At 42.9% G+C, this 20,507-nt stretch overlaps 1 protein-coding gene across 2 annotated transcripts in view; it reads left to right on the forward strand.

Moving 5' to 3' along the window:
* The window catches only part of MATCAP2 (microtubule associated tyrosine carboxypeptidase 2), a 28,140-nt gene extending 14,610 nt beyond the window's left edge, over positions 1-13,530 (forward strand). For both annotated transcript variants that reach the window (XM_075705385.1, XM_075705386.1), the window contains 5 exons: positions 4,226-4,369; positions 6,523-6,655; positions 7,863-8,168; positions 8,690-8,787; positions 13,369-13,530. In XM_075705385.1, the coding sequence (XP_075561500.1) occupies positions 4,226-4,369; positions 6,523-6,655; positions 7,863-8,168; positions 8,690-8,787; positions 13,369-13,530 (843 nt within the window). The remainder of the gene's footprint in view (positions 1-4,225; positions 4,370-6,522; positions 6,656-7,862; positions 8,169-8,689; positions 8,788-13,368) is intronic.
* The last annotated feature ends 6,977 nt before the right edge of the window (positions 13,531-20,507 follow it).

Below are 20,507 nucleotides of genomic sequence, written 5' to 3' on the forward strand. Positions count from 1 at the left end.
CACCAAACAGTTAGCAGGTAACATTCATATCTTAAGGATCTGGCACCTTGCAAAGGAAACTGAAGAAATGTTATCATTAATTACTCAGGCTACTGGCTGAGAATAAACTTCCTGGGATAGGGGGCAGGCATTTTTGGGTTGCTTCTTTAACCAAGGATTTTGTGTAAGGCAGGAAAATGCCTCAGCATTTGTAGACACTGAAGAACTTCTAAAACAGCCAATGTTTTCAGAAGTAAAAAACCCATACATCATTTTTAAAAAAAGAGGAAAAAATCCTTTGGGAAAATATACAAGCTATTAAACAAGAACTAGATTTTGCTCTGATTTGTTCTTTACATCTAGCCCTTGATCCTAGTTTTTGCTAGAAGCAATTGTCTTTAGTCTCCAGAAACATTAGTCTCTGCGTGAGGGATTCATGTATTCCTTCTTTTAATACTTAGACACTAACCTTGCTTCATTTATCTGAGGTCGTTTTTAAATGACAAGCGATGTTAAGACTTGACTGTTCACAAGAAAAAATTATTATTTACCGACATAGAAAGGCCTCTCTAATCTCTTTTTGTAATCTTTTAGGCCCTGCCACACCTATGCATTCGTACAAGACCTAATGAATGGGGAAGTTAGTGGGAAAACAAAATCCCATTTACCTCATAGGTCACCAGTACAGATGTGTAGTAGTCCTTACTCATATTTCTGTGCGATAAGTTAATGGGAGTAATAGTACAAATAACAGCACTGAACCTCTGTCAAATACCTACAGTAGTGGCTAGGCAAAATGATACCAGAGCTACCCAGTTTGCAGCAGATGAGGGTGTATCCTCTATTTTTAATACATTCATCTTGAAAAACATGATTTGTGTTTAAGTTGCGGAAGGACGTTGCAGTTTTCACAGCAGCAGTCCCGTCGGCTCTTGTCTTTAGGAGCAGTAGGATTTATTTTCTGTGCAAACAATCGAGCCAAAGGTCTGCAAGGTGCCTGTTAATTCTCCTGGGAGTTACCCGTTTCGGCGCCAAGTGGGGCTGCGTAACACACCACATCGAGCTGTGCTGCCGTGGGTGCTCATCGCGGTGTTGTAACAGGGAGAGGCAAAGCCAAATTGTTTGCGGTGGCTCAGGTAGTGGCATGGCATTCCTCTTTTTACGATCCCTCTCTTCAGACATCCTGACGCCTGATCTTATAAAGAAAACTTGAAAAAGAAAAGATAACATGTTCCTCGTTAGTGCCTTTCTTTGTAACATCCACTTCTTGGTCACGCTAGCTTCCGCAAGCGCAGGGGCACAGCTGCCCAAATGGGCCAGATCCTGGGAACCAGCCAAATGTCACCAGACCCCCGGTGGGTCCAGTGCGAGTCCCTGTCAAGCCTGAAACTACTGCTGGAGATGGCACGGTGGCGACGGCGTTTCGGCCACTCGGGAGGCAGTGAGAGAAGACAGGGTTCGTGTGGCAGCACTTGGGTGGCTTTATGGTGAGCCTGTTTCTACCAGAGTCATTCTCGTGAGGCCGCGTGCGCTGACTTTTTGGCCAAGTTCTGAGTAATGTTATTAGAATCATAGAATCCTATCCTATCCTATCCTATCCTATCCTATCCTATCCTATCCTATCCTATCCTATCCTATCCTATCCCTATCCCTATCCTATCCTAAGCCTACAGGCTTGGGGAGGAGTGGCTGGAAAGCTGCCTGGCCGAAAAGGACCTGGGGGTGTTGGTAGACAGCCGGCTGAACATGAACCAGCAGTGTGCCCAGGTGGCCAAGAAGGCCAACAGCATCCTGGCTTGTATCAGGAATAGTGTGGCCAGCAGGAGCAGGGAGGTGATTGTCCCCCTGTACTTGGCGCTGGTGAGGCCGCACCTGGAATACTGTGTCCAGTTTTGGGCCCCTCAGTACAAGAAAGACATTGAGGTGCTGGAGCGTGTCCAGAGAAGGGCAACAAAGCTGGTGAAGGGTCTGGAGCACAGGCCTTATGAGGAGCGGCTGAGGGAACTGGGGTTGTTTAGTCTGGAGAAGAGGAGGCTGAGGGGAGACCTTATTGCTCTCTACAACTACCTGAAAGGAGGTTGTAGTGAGGTGGGTGTTGGTCTCTTCTCCCATGTAGTTAGCGATAGGATGAGAGGAAATGGGCTCAAGCTGCACCAGGGGAGGTTTAGGTTGGAAATTAGGAAAAATTTCTTCATGGAAAGGGTGGTCAAGCATTGGAACAGGCTGCCCAGAGAGGTGGTGGAGTCACCATCCCTGGAAGTGTTCAAAAAACGGGTAGATGTGGCACTTGGGGACATGGTTTAGTCTAGTCTACCCTGGATTGGCTTAGAGCAGACTTGGTAGTGTAGGTTAATGGTTGGACTGGGTGATCTTGAAGGTCTTTTCCAACCTAAACGATTCTATGATTCTATGATTCTATCCTATCCTATATTATCCTATCCTATCCTATCCTATTCTATTGCGGTGCTGCTGGGCTGTCCCTGAAGAACTGGTGGTATAGCTCTTGGAATCACCGAGGGGTGATGTTTGCAACAGATTTCTGTTTGCGCCTGACTTTCCGATTCGCTATTAATGCTCTCCAGCATATGCTCTCGGCTCCCATGTAAATAAAAACTTACTGTGGAGACTCAAATGCAGCGGGAATAGAGATCACAGCAGTGAGACACAGTAGGTAGATCTTTTGCTTCTAGATGGCATAACCCCCTAAAATGACAGCCTTCTTTAAGCTAACCCCCCCTTTTTTTTCCCTCTGTGCTAAGGTAGTGAATTATGCTACTTTCTTCATTCTTGAAAAAAAAATTCAGACCCGACCAGGAGGCCCTTCCAATTTAATAACAAGTATTAGAGACAGAAAAAGAACTAAACATTAGGTGCAGTATTTCTTTGGCATTCAAGTAATTGATATTTCTCTCATCAAAGGGCTACAGGACTTTAAGAATGCATACATTTAGCTAGCTTTTATGGCTTTCAGTAGCAGTTACTCAGGGTTGCTTAGTTTCAACTTGAAAAAAATTAGAATAGGATTGTTAGTAGTTGTGAGAGATATAAAATGAATCCTATTTTTGTAAACAATAAGCCAATCTGACAACGTCAGAATTACATAGCTGGAAACAACAAGCATGTTATCAGCTTCATGCATGGATCTAAGTGACAATGTAAAAAGAGATTCAGTCTGCAAGATTTCCACCTTCGTCATTAGTGATATTTTCTTAGCAAGAACATTGATTTTTTTAAGGTAATATCAGTAATATTTTTTTTCTTTATGAGATTCTTGGGAGCTTCTGTTATCTTATCTATGGAAAAAAGCCATTCCCTGTAGCTGGGCTATTGTGGGCAAGAAGTTATTCTATACCACATTTTCTTTTAAGGGTGTGAAATGACATGTTGGGAAGTAGATTACTGGGGATGAGCATTTCACACCCACCACTAACCTCTTCCACATGCAGAGTTCAGATTACGTTATAGGCATCATGCTCTGCTTTCCACCCAAGAAGGACTTCTTCCAGCAGTAATACATAAGAGAATTGAAGTTGGTACCACTTTATTTGCCTAATAGAACATCCCTCCTTCATTCTGGGGGGGTTATAAAGAAATATTGTGGTTTAAATGAAAGTTCTGTGAATAAAGTTCCTGTTCTTTCTCCTCCTTTCTGAAACAGACACCCATGGTACAGAGGATTTAATTGTAAGGAGACATTTTTGGTAGAAATATCATGAAAATTATTGTTACACGTCTGCTTAATCATGGTTCAGCATTCCTTAATTAGAAAATACCAAGAAATGAAGCAAGATGACAGTAATAGTTGATCTTTGTAAAATTTTTTGGAAAACCATAAAAAGAAATGTGCTGACAACTTAAACTACACATGTCCTTGTGACCTGTTATGTCTGATTTACAAGGCAGTTGCACAACATTCCCAAAATTAAAGAGAAAATGAGTATTATTTCACCAGGCTGATAATCATCTGTGTCATGCTGATGTATGTGGGTCCAAGATGAGATGATCAGAATCTTTTTTTGGTACTTTGGCATTAATGTATGTCTGAAGATGATATCAATTGATTATAGAGTGTGTCATCCTGTATCTAATGACTATGGTTTGATAGTGACTCCCAATGAGGTTTTTTTTAAAAAAGGAAGATTTTTTGAAAAGAGAGAGAGATTGAGAGGGAGAGAAAGAATACACATGTCAGTCTGACATAGGGGTCTTACTGCATTCATATTTGCTATGCTTTTGTATTTTATAGTCCATTAACATCATGGAGCGGACATTGCAGAAATACGGAAGCTATGAAAAATTTGAACAGGCCACTGGAGGCAGCTTGCTGACCAAAAGTCGCATCTGGAATCATGTCAGGAAATACATGGCGAAAGAAGGCTGTCTTGGTGAGGTAAGTCATACACTGGATCAGAAAAGGAACTTTTATGTAGATCTTAGAAATTACACATGGATGGACCCAAGAGATCATTTGGGAGGGCTTTCCTCCATAATTACAAGAATATTCCTTACATCATGTTTCTCTCATGGCTGTGCCCAGTCTAATTTTTGAACAATTGAAACGATGCAAATTCCTTGTGAATGCTTCAGCAGTCTCTCTGAGCCTGTTTCCTGATTCATAGATGCTTGTTCTTAAATTCACCTCTTTTGGGAGTATCCAAGAATGACCCCCTTCCTTCCCTCCTTTTTTCAGCTACTTGGAGACTGGCACATTTCCATTTATTCATCAGTTCTGCCATCCGTTCTCTTGTATCAAATTATTTACACCAAAGGAAAGAGTTAAGAAAAGGCCAAGAAAAATAAGCAGCAGCCCAAGAGACTGATTTATAAGAAGCAACACAAATGAAATTGACATAAGTGAATAAAAATGTCTGAAAGAGGTTGGCTTGTTGAGTTGGTTTGAGTGCTGTTTTTTCCTGACTTTAACCATCTAATTTTTTTAGACCCCGTGCAAAAAACCTATTTCCTATATTCAGGATTTTGAAAGTCCAGTTTGACTGAGTTACATAGAATTGCTTGGAAGAGTCAGAAGAAATTGAATGTATAAAAAGAGAATTATTCCAAATGAAAACACCAGCTGACACAATCCAAAACTTGGATGAGATCACTGGCAGTGAGCAAGAGGAGTCTGGAATGGGAGATGGAGAGACAAAAATTAGTTTCCCAGAAACTAGGTTTAATTAGTAAACATAACATTATTAGGAGAAACCATTAAACTCATCACACCTTTTTGGGAGACTATAATTTGACACAGATACCAGACTCTGCCTGTGTTTCTAAGAGTGAGGTTATAAAACTACAGTTTAGAGCAAGCAGAAAAAAATTGTATTTTTGATCTTTGCTGTGCTTTTATCTCCCTTTGCGTTCATTTTTGTCTCGGTTTGTCTTTATGGAAATAGGATCCTACACCCTCATCAAACATCCCATGTCCTTCTTAATGAAATGCTTTACTTTTTCTGCAAAAATAGGCTTAATACATCATGCTTAGTATGGTCTAAAATATTATGAAAATACTCTCTCCAGCTGAAGAGATGTTAATAAAGTGAAGTGGTACCCATGCTTGAAATCTAAATGCTTTGGGATTTACCTATCTTTCCTGCGTCTTAAATACGAGTTTTATGGGACTGGTTGTTTGCTGTTGAACTTGAAGCTGAATGGTGGGTTTTGAATACAGGCAAGTGTCATGTTAATGCCTTTGATCCCTGGGTCCTTTTTTGTTAACTTTGATATTAAAAAAAATTATCTCTCTTGTAGGTATTCTTCCTTGTATTCTTCTGAGCAGTACTGTTTCTTTAGGCATTACATGAAGAGGGAAAGGTGCTTAGTCTTCAACAAAGAGAGTTTCCCTTCTCCCTCCCAGTCACTTGTTTAAAAAGTCTTTTTAAACTCAAATAACAAAACATATCAATATGCATTAATTTCCTTCTCTGGCATTTTTTGTTTTGATTACCAATTTTCCAAGAGAAAACAGGAAAATAAGAACTACATTCCTGTCGTAAACAAACCAAAACAATACCAGTATTTTAATAATATTTCAAGTCTGCATCATGTATCAGGAAACAAAGCACACAGTGCTTCCCCCTCTCATGCATGTGGCTTTAGAATTGCAACTAAAAAGGTTTAAGACAGTTAGGTATATAGATACCTAGTCAATTTATGTGTGCTTATTTAATATTTTTCAGTTCTCAGTAATACCAAGATAATTAGACACAGTTCAAAAAATGGAATTTTCTCTAATTTACTCTGCATATTGCTCCCTGCCCTCAAATCTAGTCAGTGTTACCATATTAAATTTTGCAGTCTCATGTCTGTCTATCTTAACCCTCATGCTGAGTCCCACTAAAGTCTGAGGTTTTGCCAGCAGCACAGGTGACTAGGAAAGCTCAGTGGAGTCAGAAGTGTCTCTCATAGGTGATTGCTGGTAGCAAGAAAGAGTTGTGAAGGGCAAAGGACCAAAGAGAGATGAAATAATGGAAGGGCCAAAGGAAAAAGGAGGAGCACGAGTGAGAAGAGAGCTCTTTGCTACCTGAACTCTCTCATCTTCAGATTGTGGTCCATCTCACGGAGGACCTGCTGTCTCGAGCCTCAATGACAGTGGTGAATGGCCGCCCCACTCTCACTATCAATATCTCCACTGCACGAGAGCACTGGCTGGAAGGGATGCTGAGACATGAAATTGGTATGAGCATGACATCGGTTCTTCAGGCAAAGGGGAGTACTTGCATGCATTCGTACTTATTTTGCAATGATGGGCCAGGCACTGTACATACACAGAAGGAGGGAATGTCACTGTCTACAGAACCTATGCTGTAGGTGTGCTAAAGGGAAGGAGAAACCTATTTATCACTGCAGTGTGCAGTAAAAGGAAGATAATCCACTTGAGGATTCCTAGGGTTCATGTACATTAGCATTTTAGGTCAGATCAGGAGCGAGATTTTGAAGTGAGTCTACCAGCTAGTCCCACTTACTGCACTGAGGGTCACATGCCAAAGGAATCTTGGAGCAGGCAAAGTGTAATCCTTTCAGATGACGCTAGCCCAGAGGCTATGGTCCACAGCATACTTTCTGTGCTGTCACTGCTCAGGGACATTTTGCTCATGAGAGCAATTTAGAGCTAGAGCTAGTCTGGAGTAAAAAAAAAAAAAGGGAAACAAAAATAGTGTGACCGTTCAGCCTCAGCACCATCCATTTCACTTTACAAATCTGCTTCTGTTATGCCGCACTGCTTCCAAATTTAGGCATGCTTTAGGTATGAAGAATTTACCCAGCAACCCCTAAACAGGTGTAAGATTGCCTTGATTTTGCATTATACAAGGTTGGCCCAGCCCTGTTGAAAATTTCTACAAACTTTTCAGTGAATCTGTTTTAATTAAGTACATCAAAACTGGATAAACTTGGCTAGTGCCTGAATTTCAACTGAAGAATAAGCCCTGCAATTGCCTTGAACCACTGTTACTCACATTATAAGGGGACATAGCCTCATCAAGTGTAGGGCTGTTTAATTGCCTTCAAGAGGCAACATTTCTGCCCCCTTACTTTGATTCTTCTTCCTTCTGTTTGCTACAATGCCTAGCCTATGCTAGAGGCATTCAGCAAAACGCTTTTGAAAATTCTTTTCCATGTATTAGGCAACTCAAGTCCTGCTGACATTTGTACTTCTTAGGCATTTTGGGGAGACCCACTTACAGTCAGCAAATGAATAATTGCACCGTGTGTCTACCTCTGACAAAATTCTCTGTTGTAGACAAGGCTACAATTGGCACTTTTCCCAGTGCCCAGTCCTATCAGTTCAGAGCTCTGAAATGGGCATCTGCTTCCATATTTTATAATTTTTTTTTTAATCATTAGATGCTACTGTTCTAAGTGCCATATTCCTGTCTTTTCAGGGACTCACTATTTTCGGGGTTTTAACAACAACAGCCAGCCTTGGTGCAACTGGAATGGACGTAGAAAACATGGGTTAAAACCAATCAACCCTACAGAAGAGGGGCTAGCGAGCATTCACAGTGTTCTGTTCCGCAAAGACCCTTTTCTTTGGAGAGCTGCCCTGCTCTACTACACAGTGTATCAGGCTAGCCAAATGTCCTTCAGTCAGCTTTTCCAGGATGTGGGGAAATTTGTCAAGGACCCCAATACTAGGTGGGATTACTGTGTACGAGCCAAGAGAGGGTGGACTGACACATCACAACCAGGTGCGTTCCCTACTTGTCTTCTCTATTTTTGTACTTCAGGGAGGTTTTCAGAACATGCACAATTCTCCTTCATCATGTCACACAGTAAAACCTTTGCAAAAGGGAGAAATGGGACTCCGTACTTTCTGAAATGAGGCAGCAGCATTTCTGCTTTTGAAAACAAGGCTGAAAATGCAGGTCCGTGAGACTTCCAAACTGAATCAGTAATGGATTTTTTTTTGTTGGAAGTTAGAATGTAAATGGCAAAACCATGAAAAAGTTCATACTCCACGTGGACCTCCTTTCATGTCTATTACAAGAGATGTAATGTTGCTGTGGTTATTCACAGACACCATCTTCTGTGTTTGATTTCTTTCTCTGGCTAGTGGGTTTAGCCTTCTAGTTAGTTTTTGGGAAGGTTTTCAAAGTCTGGGATATAAATACCTAATTTTTAAAAATAAAATTGTTCTGCTCATAATGGCTTCTGAGAATATGCCTTGAATAAACCCTGACAGACTGCAATGTATCTTGATTCCTTTTAGGCTGTTTCAATAAGGACCAGGTATACTTGGATGGCATCCTCCGAATCCTGAGATACAGGGAGTCCATTGATTTCCATCTTCTGACAGCCCTTGGAAAGGTGAGTGGACTCATTCTTACCAAAGGGTACAGTTTTATCATTTCAGCAAGCCTGCCTGTAAAGAGCTATGAGTCACTATGCTCTGGTTTACTTTGATCTAGAAATCTCTGTTCTGTACAGTGCCTTGTATTACACAGTGCAAGTTACAAATATTTTGAGGTCCTAAAAATTTCTACCAGCTTTTCCTCATTCCTCACTTATCAGATTAAGATTTTATGGTCATATTTTTTCAGATTTTCCTTTCCTCCCTTTACAGGGTACTACCTGACTTGCAGTACAATGGACTGTCTTGGGCAAGCGGGACAGGTGCTAGATAAAGTGGTGGTCCTAGCAGAAAACATAATTAACCATTTGATGCTAACACATCCCCTTCCACCACAAAGAGTTTTTCATCTCAAATTCCTCTCACTGATGTCACCTCCGATGTTTTTAAAAAATCAGAGGGTTTTTTTTTCCCCAGAATACATGGTATTTCTACATTCACAGAACATGTTTTATGTCCATTCTGACTGTCATTGCTTGTTTGTTCTCAAAATCATACTAAGAAGTGCAGAAACTTTGTCACACTTCCTGAACCAAATCATTGGATTGCTAAGTTTCCACAGTTCATAAAGCAGGGTTCATACTCACGTAAACCAGGATTCAAATTGATGTTGTTATGCTTGCATTTGGAGCTGGTATACCAACATTTCTGCCTGTTGGGCAATCAATGAGTGATAAAGGGAAGTGGCATATTATGATAGAGGGTTTTGGTCCACATTTAAGAAGTTTTGCCTTTAGTGTCAGAAACATCCATATTGGTGAGCAGAGCTATTTAGGTAACTGAACCAAGTTAGGAAGCTCTGAAAATAAAATCACACTGTCAAATAAGTCTCTGCAACTTTATTCTCTGAAACTTCCTTTTGCTTTAAGCCTGCTTAACTCCACACCGCTTCTGCCTGCTATGCTACTGAACACATACTGTTCCTGCACTGCTTTATCCCTTTCTCTCTTCAGTGAGTCTGCAGGATTGTCAAGCCACTTCAAAAACGTAATAAGTCATTCCTCATATAATTACAGATTCCACTATAATCCACATGGCAATGCATCCACATTAATGGTCTACAAGCAATTTAATTCTAGCAGTATGATTATTTATAAGTGTTTGACTTTAGAACTTCTAAAATCAAGGGATCTCAAAGTCTACACTGAATGTTTTTGCTGCACACATCTTCTGCAATCACGCTGGAAATTTGTGCGTAAGACCAGTGCCTGCTCTCAGCATCACAGATCAGTTGAGGTCTGCAGGGACCTCTCAAGATCATCTAGTCCAACCTCTGTGCTTAAGCAGGGTCAGCTAGAGCAGGTTGCCCAGGACCATGTCCAGTTGGGCTTTGAATATCTCCACTGATAGAGACTCCACAACCTCTCCGGGCAGCCTGTGCCAGTGTTGTACCACCCTCACAGGAAAAAAAGACATTTTGTGTTCAGATGGAATTTTGTGCTTTTTAACTGGTGCCCGTTGCCTCATGCCCTGCCAATGGGCACTGCTGAGAAGAGTCTGACTCCCTCATCATTCATTCCCATCAGGTATTTATACACACTGGTAGGATCCCCCTGAGCCTTCTCTTCTCCAGGCTGAACAGTCCCAGCCCTCTCAGCCTTTCCTCATATGTTCAGATGCTCCAGTGCCGTAATCATCTTAGTGGCCCTTCACTGGACCCGCTCCAATATCTCCATATAGTCTTAGAAAAAAGAATGTTCTCTGACCGTTGAAGAATATGAAGCTCACCCTGAGATCTACCCTGTGGTTATTATGGTTTTATCACCACTCTAAAGAGTGATTCATTTGTTTGTTTAGGGTGGAATAGGAGGATCAGGTTGTTCCAAAGGGAGTATTAAGCTCAGCTGGCATGTCTTCCAGGTTAGAAGAGAAAGCACAGGATTTAAACATAGGGAAGCCCAGCATTTAGTGGGAAAATTTTCATTGCCTTTTGAAGATTCTCCGTGTTCTTGTATTGTACCAAGTGAGCTCACCTTTCTCAGCATGCCTACCTTAGGCATGTTTTTATTGCAAATACAATAAAGGTATGAACATAAAAGGAAACAAAAGCACTCAACTATACCGTTGACAGCAAATTGCTTCTGTGCTTTAGTAGGTAGTTAACACAGTTGTGAAATCAGAGCACTGCTTTCTTATGTGAATGTATTTAAGACAGAGCCATGCTGAAGTTTCTGTGTCTTCTGTTCTCATCTGAGTGCTAGAGATCTGGCTGAAGGAGGCAGCCGTGCCTTCCTAACACTTCTGACATTACTTACAGTGTAGAAGAGAGCAATGTGTGGAACCAGAACACTACTTGTGCACTTGTGCAAGCTGTTCAGCATACCTGGATGTAACCAAGGAAAGAGCCTGAAGCCTGAGAAAAGATGCCTTTGGGACGGAGCAGTTTTAAAACTTTGCCGTAAAGAATGGAATATGGGAAGCACTGCAAAACGTTCATGTAGTAATCGCATGCAAGTAATATTAAAGAAGAGACATAGAATGCAGATATTGGGTGCACTTCAGCATAGCAGAACTACAATGGTTTAAAAAGCAAAAGCAGCAAAATGTCACGTACTATTATGGTTCCCAAGAATGTGCACACATTACAAAGAGCCTAAGTAAGCCCGTTTTAGCCTCAGTCTTTTTTACCTGTTCAATAATTTTAATTACATGTGGTAAGGAAGACAACCTGTTGCCACAGTACGATGAGATTATGTTTTTGATCTCCTCAGAATGTCAACTTTTGTCATTTTTTAGCAATTGCAACAACTGGGGAAATACATCCCATTCAGACCATAGCTCAGCTCACAGATACTTGTTCCTTGGCTGCAGCAGTAACAGAAACCCCTGAACATAAATATGAGGGGGAAAGGGTCCTTTTTCTTTCCTTTGTTTGGGAGAAAAAGAGGTAGAATTTCAAGCTGGCACAGGAGAGAAGGTCAGTATTTAATCTCATTTGGTGCTCTGTCTCCAGACTGAGAGGAGATGGTATGATTTCGTATAGCTCCTCTGTATCTACTTCTAAGTATGTTAATCAGGTGTAATGCCACACCATCTTCAAACAGTGATATCTTACTGACTTGAGCAAGCCTGGGCATGGGTGTACATTCATTTCTTAAATCAGGATGCATCTTGTCATTGCAGATAGAAAAGATTACATGTGTACTCAGATGCAAATTCATTCTCTTCACAGACTTTGTTCCCATTATCATCAGAGATATGCACCCCCATGTCTGACTGCCTCTATGGATAACGTTTAGCAATCTGGATTAGATCCTATCTTTCCAATCAGCCCTTCCATGTCCCTTACACATCAGTGGACCATCCATGCTTACTTTAATCTTTTCCAAATAGGAACCATCACCTGCTAAGAGGGCAGGCTGTTTCCAAGGAGCCCTGACTGCACAGTGCTCAGCTCCTTAGAAGAAACATGGGGTAAAAAGGTTGCACAGAGCAGGCTCCACTCTCAAGCCGCCTGGCACAAACCTGCTGTGAGGAAATAGGTTGTGCCAGTTAGTAAGCACAGCCAGGCTTGTGTTTTTTGCCAGTACATATGCTTCTGTCTGTAGGGTGCCCAGAACACACAGCTTGTAGACAAAGCGGCAACCACATAAATTTCATCACACTGGATAGCTGCCCAAGCAAGCTCAGTGCTTGCAGGACAGTTTGTGTAGCTATTGGACAGCCAAAGCATTCATCCTTTCCGGACCATCATTCACAGCACCTTGAGCTACTGTGAGCTCAAGACTTGAAGTCCTAGCTCATAGAATCATAGGACTATGGAGAAAAATCTCAGCTTTCATTAGAAAAAAAGTAGTAGGCCCTGTAGTAGCTGTAGTAGAAAAAAGTTTGAGAGTGTCACACCTCCACCCAGAAGGCTCTGATCCCAAGACGCAAACCCAATCTCTGCCCTGCTATTCAATGGGGAAAAAAAATAGGTATGCTTAAGGACTGAGCCTGCTGTAGTTAGTTTCTAGAGGTGCATTTTAATTTAATTTTGCATAAGCACATTTTCTAGCAAAAATGAAAACATCAGAGTTCAGGTCAGCTGGTACCATGCCTTTCCCAAAGCTGGAGCCTGCTCCAGCCTGCTGGAGCCACAGGAGCCTGCTTGCTTCCTGTGCCATGCCTGTCCTGCACTCCCTTCCTAGTCCCTCAGTCTTTGGCACAGTGTTTTCTCCATTCTCCTGTCAATCTTTCCACCTCTTTGAGAAGAAATTTAAATACTTACATGTGCTCCATTCTTTCCCTCTATTCCTGCAGCTGCTGTAGGTCATTCTCATTCAGGTTCCTATGAGTCTGTTCACTGATTGAATCAAAACTGATTGAATCAAAAGCAGAATCAGGAAGTATGGAGGCATTTGCTAAAATTACTTTTTTTTTTTTTTTTTTTGCATCTTCCACTGAGGCACACAGTTACTCATGTTTTCAAAGGATTCTTACAAGCTTTTAAATCCCCCTGCTCTGAAATCTTTTCTTATCTACAAGAGAGAATTTAGAGCTGCAGCCAAGAAGTAACAGGGCCATAGTGTGAAACTAATCCATGTCGTTCCTTGCAGATCTCGTACGAGGATGTGGACCGCCTGAAAGGCTTAGCTGTGATTGAGAACATGAGGGTACCACACTTTTTGCAAGACCATGCCCGATATATGGAGCACTTGGAAAAGATCATGGCAGTCAATGAGCTGACTGATGAGGAGCTCCAGGATCTCATAAATTAACACTATTAGCACACCATTCACTTCCTCTGTGCAACTGAGGATGTAAAAACCAGACTTCCCAGAACTTGCAAAAATGGACTTATGAGGGGTGGGGCGGGAGGGAAGGGTGGCCAGAATATGTGGAATTCAGAAAAAGTCCCTTTATGTTCCTTTTGCATTGTGATTGTATACCGATTATTTTTTAAAGGGTTTGTATATTTTTGAAAATTTGGCTTAGGAATTCCTTTGCAGTGATCTGTCCAATCATCTGCTTTGTTTTATATGCTAGGTATAGTGCTTGACACTGTCTTTTGTAAGATACTGCCTTTTCCCATCCAGGTTTAGAGGTGGAGGAAAGGAGAAAGGAGAAATCCCCCCATCGTTCACTTGCGTTTGCCCTGTCTTTGGTCATAGTTTTCACAGTTCATAGCAATAGAACTGCTGTAAGATTATGCTACATCGTTGTCTGCGTAACTTTTTCCCATCTGGTCATCATTGCAATGGAAAAAGAAAATCTAAAAACATAGTGCACAGAAGCAGGTCTTTGTGCCATAGGATCAAAGCTCTGTAATGCTATAAAAAGTTCTGGGTTTTTGTACTGGAAGACTTAGCATTTAAAAAAAAAAAAAAAAAAGATAGGTATTGCTGTTTTAATGATTGTAAGCAGGTAGCAAAGTTATCCCCTTTATCCCCTCACAAAGTTACACTGTTCCACGTCTTTATCTGTATAGTACATGTTTCAGGAAGCTGAATTCTGGAAAGGGTTTCCCTCCTTTGAGGACAAGCATAGCATGTCTAGGAAGTTCAACATAGCAGTGTTTTGGAAGAAGGCTTGGGCAGAACTGTGATTTCATGACTTAAGTGTTTTAAATAAATTCAGGAACACAGGAACATGATTCAGCACAGCAGGCAACACCCACTTCTTCTCTGGGTCACCTGCACCTACAGAGGGTCAAGTCACTTTTTGAGCAGTACCTCCATGCTACAGCAAGCTTGAGCTTGCAGACCTTGTTGAAGAAACAAGATGTGAATGGGGGGAAAAGAAGGCTCACAAGTGTCCTATTCCTATGTTCCAACAGAAGTGCCATACCACTCTGAAGCAACCTTACCTCTGTTTTAACTGTCGGTGCTATATCCAGAACCAAGAATAGAAAGCGCCTTACTGGAAGGCATGGCTAGTCACATGAGAAATAGCTTAGATGATGCAGGAGGGCTTCCTCCATAAACTACATTTTCTGATTCCAGAGTATTATGGAATTATTGAGGCAAATTGAGTTTTGCACCTCTAAGTATTCTGACAAAAGATTTTGTTTTAGTAGACAGCATTTTACCAGGGCTGCTCTGAACTCCCAGGAAACAGCTACGGTAGGAGAGGCTGGACAGAAACAAGCAAGAGCCTCAGACAGGGCTTCAGCTGTTTCTTCCCCTTCTGCCTTGGCCCACTGGTAACAGGCCCGGCATTGGGTAAGGCAAGTAGATGGAGCCAAGGTTTCCTCCACACCACATTTGCACGGACCCGAGCCCTGGTATCCCTCCCTCCCTGCTTACCGTGTTCTTTAATGAAACGGATGGAATAACCCTCCCACCTTATTTTACACCCGAGACATTACCAGCCATTACAGCAAAGTCTTGAGAATGCTTTTTCTGATCCATAGGAAAATCTGTGAGGAAAAGCTCTCAGTTGGCTAAGAGGTCTGAAGGCTTTTGAATAATCCCATGAAAGCAGCTGCCTTTTAGATAGTATTGCAGGTGCATTTGCAGTGGCTGGCTGGCTGACTGCTTCAAAAAAGAAAATGCGCTCAACAAGCATAAATTTACTAAATTTGGTTATTTTCAAGGCAGGGACCAAGAACCGCTCGCAGCAGCCTTAATTTTATATTGTCAGTATTGTTCACGAGCTGAAAGCCTTTCAGCCTCTGTATGCTGAAATAAAAGCCCTTTTTTTCTCCTTCCCCCCTTCAGGCTGTCTAGTTTGATCACTGGTAACTTCACCTGCCCAGCTTTGTTTTAGAGCTGTGCTGAGTGGACACAGTGCTGCAGCAACCTGACAGGAACCATTTGCAGTCACACACCCACATGCTCCAGGTTTTGGCTCCTTTGCCAGAAGCAGCAAGAAAGCCACACACGACTGAGGTTGAGTCAAAGATTGCAGTCAAACGCTGTCTTTGCCGTAAATTGGGCAGAGATTTTGAGCTACACCGTGGAAGAATCTGGCTCACTTTGCTGACTCAGGGGTATGCGAAAGGGCCAGTCCTTTATGAAAGGGACAATTTTGAACTGATTATTTTCTTACAGGAGAGATCCCTGCCTTCCTCCAGTCACTTTGACATAAGCAAAGTGCTTTTCCTTCTCCTGCAGTACTGATGTCTTACAATCTAAGTGTACGTACATAATGTGTCCTTGAAACCAGGAGGCTGAGCTAGTCACCCTGTGTTGCCACAAAATACCATGCCTACCGCCCTTCGTCCAACAGACAGTAGACTCTTCTACCACTCTGTAGCCCTAAACGCTACTACAGGCCTTTTTGCTTTACTCTAAGACCTGCATCACGTTTTCTTCAAAGCAGTAGGTGCTATTAATCTTCTGTTCTTCGTTATTCTAGAAATAGATGCACCTTGTGCAAGGTTGGAGTCTGGAAGTGGTCAGTATCAAAGTAATACTGTAGCAATAGATGAAGCTGTCAGCTTCTGTTTTCAGCATCTGATTTGTCCTTCCTCCTTTGTAAAAGCGTTTCAAATTTTGAAGTGTAGCTTTTGTAAATTTTTTTTTCCCACTGTGAAGAAGCTGGTTACTACGCCATGATATTGAAGTTCCTTAATAAAGCATATGGACAGCAGTACACATGAAGTCACATCACTACACAGTTTCATGATGTCAATGATGTGATGGCAGCCTTTCCTAGCAGTGTGGCTCATTTGCTTTGCTGTGTATCCACATCTCACTACTTCTACATTATTCCTATACAGAAACCTGGTCAACATTGGAAAAGCCTCCCCGTTTCACCAGACCAATTTTAAAAGGCATTTTATACAACTTTTACAAATAAAGATAAATGAAAGAAGGACAGAGACGAGAGTACTGAAACGTTACATCGCGTTGTGTGAGAGCGTTACTCTCTTTTGGCATTGGCTCTACAGCGAGTCGGACTTCCCAAGCATGGAAGAGATGGCTTTCTGACGCGGTTTTGAAAAACGTCACTTGGGGCTGGAGTCATGAAGGGTCTGTTGAAGTCTTACATCGGGTACGGCTCCCTCTGCTCTGTCAGAAGGCCCAGCTGCTCACGAGGAAATTACACGCTGTCCCTTTTTCTAGGATGTGGTCTGAGGCATCATCAGAGCCACTTGGCTGCGATGCGTTTCTCAGCACCATCCATGTGGGAAATGGCAACTCCAAATGTTCCACTTTAACACTTTGATCCACCCCCCCTCTCCCCCACTGCTTCATTTCAGGGCTCCTTGGCCCTTCTTACATTATAAAATGCGTTTGCTTATCTCCAGGGAGTCCTGTCATCTCCTTATGGTTCAGCTCCCTCATGTATAAGTAAGGATAACATTTAAGGGTTGTGGGTTCTTTTTAATGGAAATACTTTAAAAGTCATTAGCTGATGTGCCTTGCAAGATAGCTAAATATTATTGCATTACATTCCCCCTCCCTTGCTAGATAGTTTGAAAAACTCAGCCTGAAATCTCTCCCCTCTGCAGGCTCCCAAATCACCACTGTTCTCCCTTGCCCAGTGCATCCCAGATACCCCTTCTGCAGTGTCAGTGTCAGCAGGGTGAAACACAACGCTCGAGCTTTGCTGGGCAGGTATATTTCAGCACTGAATAAATTTCACATTTGTTACAGACGATCTGCAGGACTAGCGCAACTCTGAAATCCTTTTTCCAGCACTCGAGTGCCCGGCTTGTGAAGCTGGATGCCCTGCAAGCAGTTTCAGGAGCAACTGGAGCACCAAGGGTCTCAGTGATGCTCCTGCCTGCCTGGTGAGGAGGGAAAGCTGGAAATCATTTACGCTGGAAACCAAGATGGAAGTCTGACAACACACAAATCAGGGTGGAAGTTGAGAGAGGCACTAAGCCAAGAGAAAAGCAAAAGGAAACAGCTGGAACAATTGTTTGTTTTAAAGAAGTGTTCATTTAAAAGCGTCTTAATAATTTTCATAATATATTAGCACCAAATTAAGACATTCTTTGAGTTCTTTTCAGTATGCAGTTTAAAATGCAAGTGTGTATCCTTAATATACAGCAGGGAGAATCTATTTGGCTTCGCTGAACAATTATGGACTTTTCACAACTGAAAGTCTGTACTAGATTAAATCCAGAAAACCTGGATATTGAATTTTAAACCCATTCATTTACATTGAGTCAATAATAAAAAGATGCCATCGGGATTACCTTTCAAGGCACAGCCATACCCTTCCCATTAAAGTTGTGTAAATTAATTTGTTATGGTGCTGCTGAAATATTTTGTCTCTTCCCCAGTCACCTAGTGCCTCTGACACACTTTAAGCCCCTTTTTCTCAAGCGTCTATGGACACACAGGGCAAAGTAAAACATTATTTCAGCTCTTCAGATAATGAAGAAACCAAGGCTGAAGTTATAACTACGGTGGCCACCGTACAAAGCAGGAAAGAACATGGATGCATGGAGACCACACAGCCAGGGCTCATGCAAGCGAGCCGGATTGGGTTGGATAGACATGGCTTTGAAGAGAAAAAAGTTCCTCAGAAAACTTGGTGGCGGGAGAAACGCGGCTGGTGACGCAGGAGTGGCTCCAGGCCACGGTCCTCCTCTCGTGCCGCAGGGTCAGAGCAGGGTGTGGATGCCTCCCCGCAGGGACCCCCTCCGCTGGCCTGTGCGACGCTGTGGGGCTTTGGAGGGGAAACAGAGGGCACATGCCGACACCAGCCCCCCGCACAGCTACTCTAATACAGCAGAGCTGGGCTCACGTTCAGACCCTGTCTCAGTAGCACCCTGAAAATTGCGCTTGGAGGGTCTCACGTATATACATAAGGGCCCAAATTCCATCTCACGCCACATCCCAAACAAGAGACACCAGTCAGGCTGTCTCCTCCAGCTTACTTCTTCTGCTTGGATTTTGTGCTGGTCTCTAGCACTCATCCTTCAGGCTGTGTTTATTTAATCCCAGTCCTTCCTCTTCCTTTTTATCTCAAGAATACATTCACTACCACATCATCCATCTCTGAGCCTAGAAAGTAAGTCAATTCACTCCTACCTACCAAAAAAATCCAGACGTGATCTACGAGTCAACCTCTTCTCCTTCCTCTCCCCGCTACCAATATTTTAAAGCTGAGGTCCCCTGTGTTTTTCATCCTCCTTTACAGCTTTCAGAAAAGAAGCTTTTCCAGGTTTGGGCAAGATTTGTCACCAGACACCCAGGACCATGTGGAGAAGCCTCCAGCTGTGATTCACTTCTCCATCTGCTCTCCCATCTCCATCCTTCCTCCTTTCCCAGCCCCTCTCTGCCCCACACTCCTCCAGCTCCCAGCATCCTTGCTTAGACATTTCTCCACCCTTCTCCTTAGGACCCTCCGTGTTGCAGCTATGTCCTACATGTGCGTCACTTTGGGGAGCCCCCACGCCGTTCCTGCCTATCCATTGGCATGCTCCCACTATCCCCCCGCTCACTGTGCATTTGCAATCTCTCACACATCCCTTACCCTCCCCACCCCCAACTCTTTGGGGCTCCTTCACGGGTCCTCGAGTATCCCAAGAGCAAAAGAAATCTTTTTCTTTCTGTTTTGAAGTGAAAAATGTGGTTAAGTGTAGCTCTGGTCACGCCTTCCTGACCTGGAGCCCTGCCTGTTACATTGCTACCTTCCTGCTGCAGACAGAAAGGAGCAGCAGCGGGTCCCCAGCCTGGTGGGACAGGCTTATTTCTAAGCATAAAGCAAAGCATGGTGCTACCAGCAGATGTACTACTCTCTCCATCCCAGAGGGGATAGACAGGGAAAAGCACGGCGTGTGTCAGCTGACCAGTATTGCCACCCTTCAGGTCTCCACACACGCCTCCATACAACCCCCCAGGCGCAGCGTGGAAGGCAGGGAGGAAACCGAGCACAAGTGCTTCTCCGGCACCTTCCTGACCCAAGGGAGCACTTGGGTGGATGAGGACAGGGTGAGAAGTCCCTTTAAAGCAGTTGGGGAAACCTCACGTGCAAAGGGGAAGAGTAGCATGACCACAAAATTACTAGGAAGATGAATAATAGTCCTACAGTTGAAAGAATCGGGTTAAGGTTCCCCCAAACGAGAGTACGCAAGAGTACTGAGGTGCCCAGCCAGGCACATACTGCGAGTGATCTTCGTGGGAGCAGGCCCATAACCTCAAGCAATAAGAGAAGGGGGACGCAAAGTAACCACCCAGCTGCAAGGCAGCCCCTCTCGTCTACCAGCATGCCAAGGGATGAAGGAGGTCTGAAGGGGCCGTCTGGAGAAGGAAGAGCTTCCTTGAAGGCTGCTCCCTAAAAATTGGTGGGAAAGTGCTCCGAGAGCTCAGTGCTGGTGCTCCTTGTGTTACCTCTGCATACAAAGTTTGAGCGATATTGCAGTTCAGGTCTGTGCACATTCCATTTTATTTTGTTTTTAAATAAGGCCTGTACTTTCACACAGCTGATAAAGAGACACCTTTGGGCACCCCTCAGGCTGGGAACATCTCATCATGCAGGGTTATAAGATGGCCAGAAGGATGGGTCATCAAAAGCTCACCCAGCCACATATTTCCGAAGCGTACCCGTGACCTGTGGGTACTCTGGAGTAAGTCCTTTTAGCTACTTTAATACCACGTAGGAGCTTTTTTACTTCCAGATATGGAGGTAAAAATGACTTCAGACTTAAAAACCTAAAAACCAACCAAACAAAAATCTCATCTTATGTTATAACCTGATGAGAAAAGGGTCTGCTTGAATGTGCATATCTGTTTATATTATATACTGTCCTATATACGTGTGGCCTCTCGTAAGAGGCACCTAATCGCAGAGT

Source organism: Pelecanus crispus, chromosome 2 (genome assembly GCF_030463565.1).
Source record: "Pelecanus crispus isolate bPelCri1 chromosome 2, bPelCri1.pri, whole genome shotgun sequence".
Taxonomy (NCBI): Eukaryota; Metazoa; Chordata; class Aves; order Pelecaniformes; family Pelecanidae; genus Pelecanus; species Pelecanus crispus.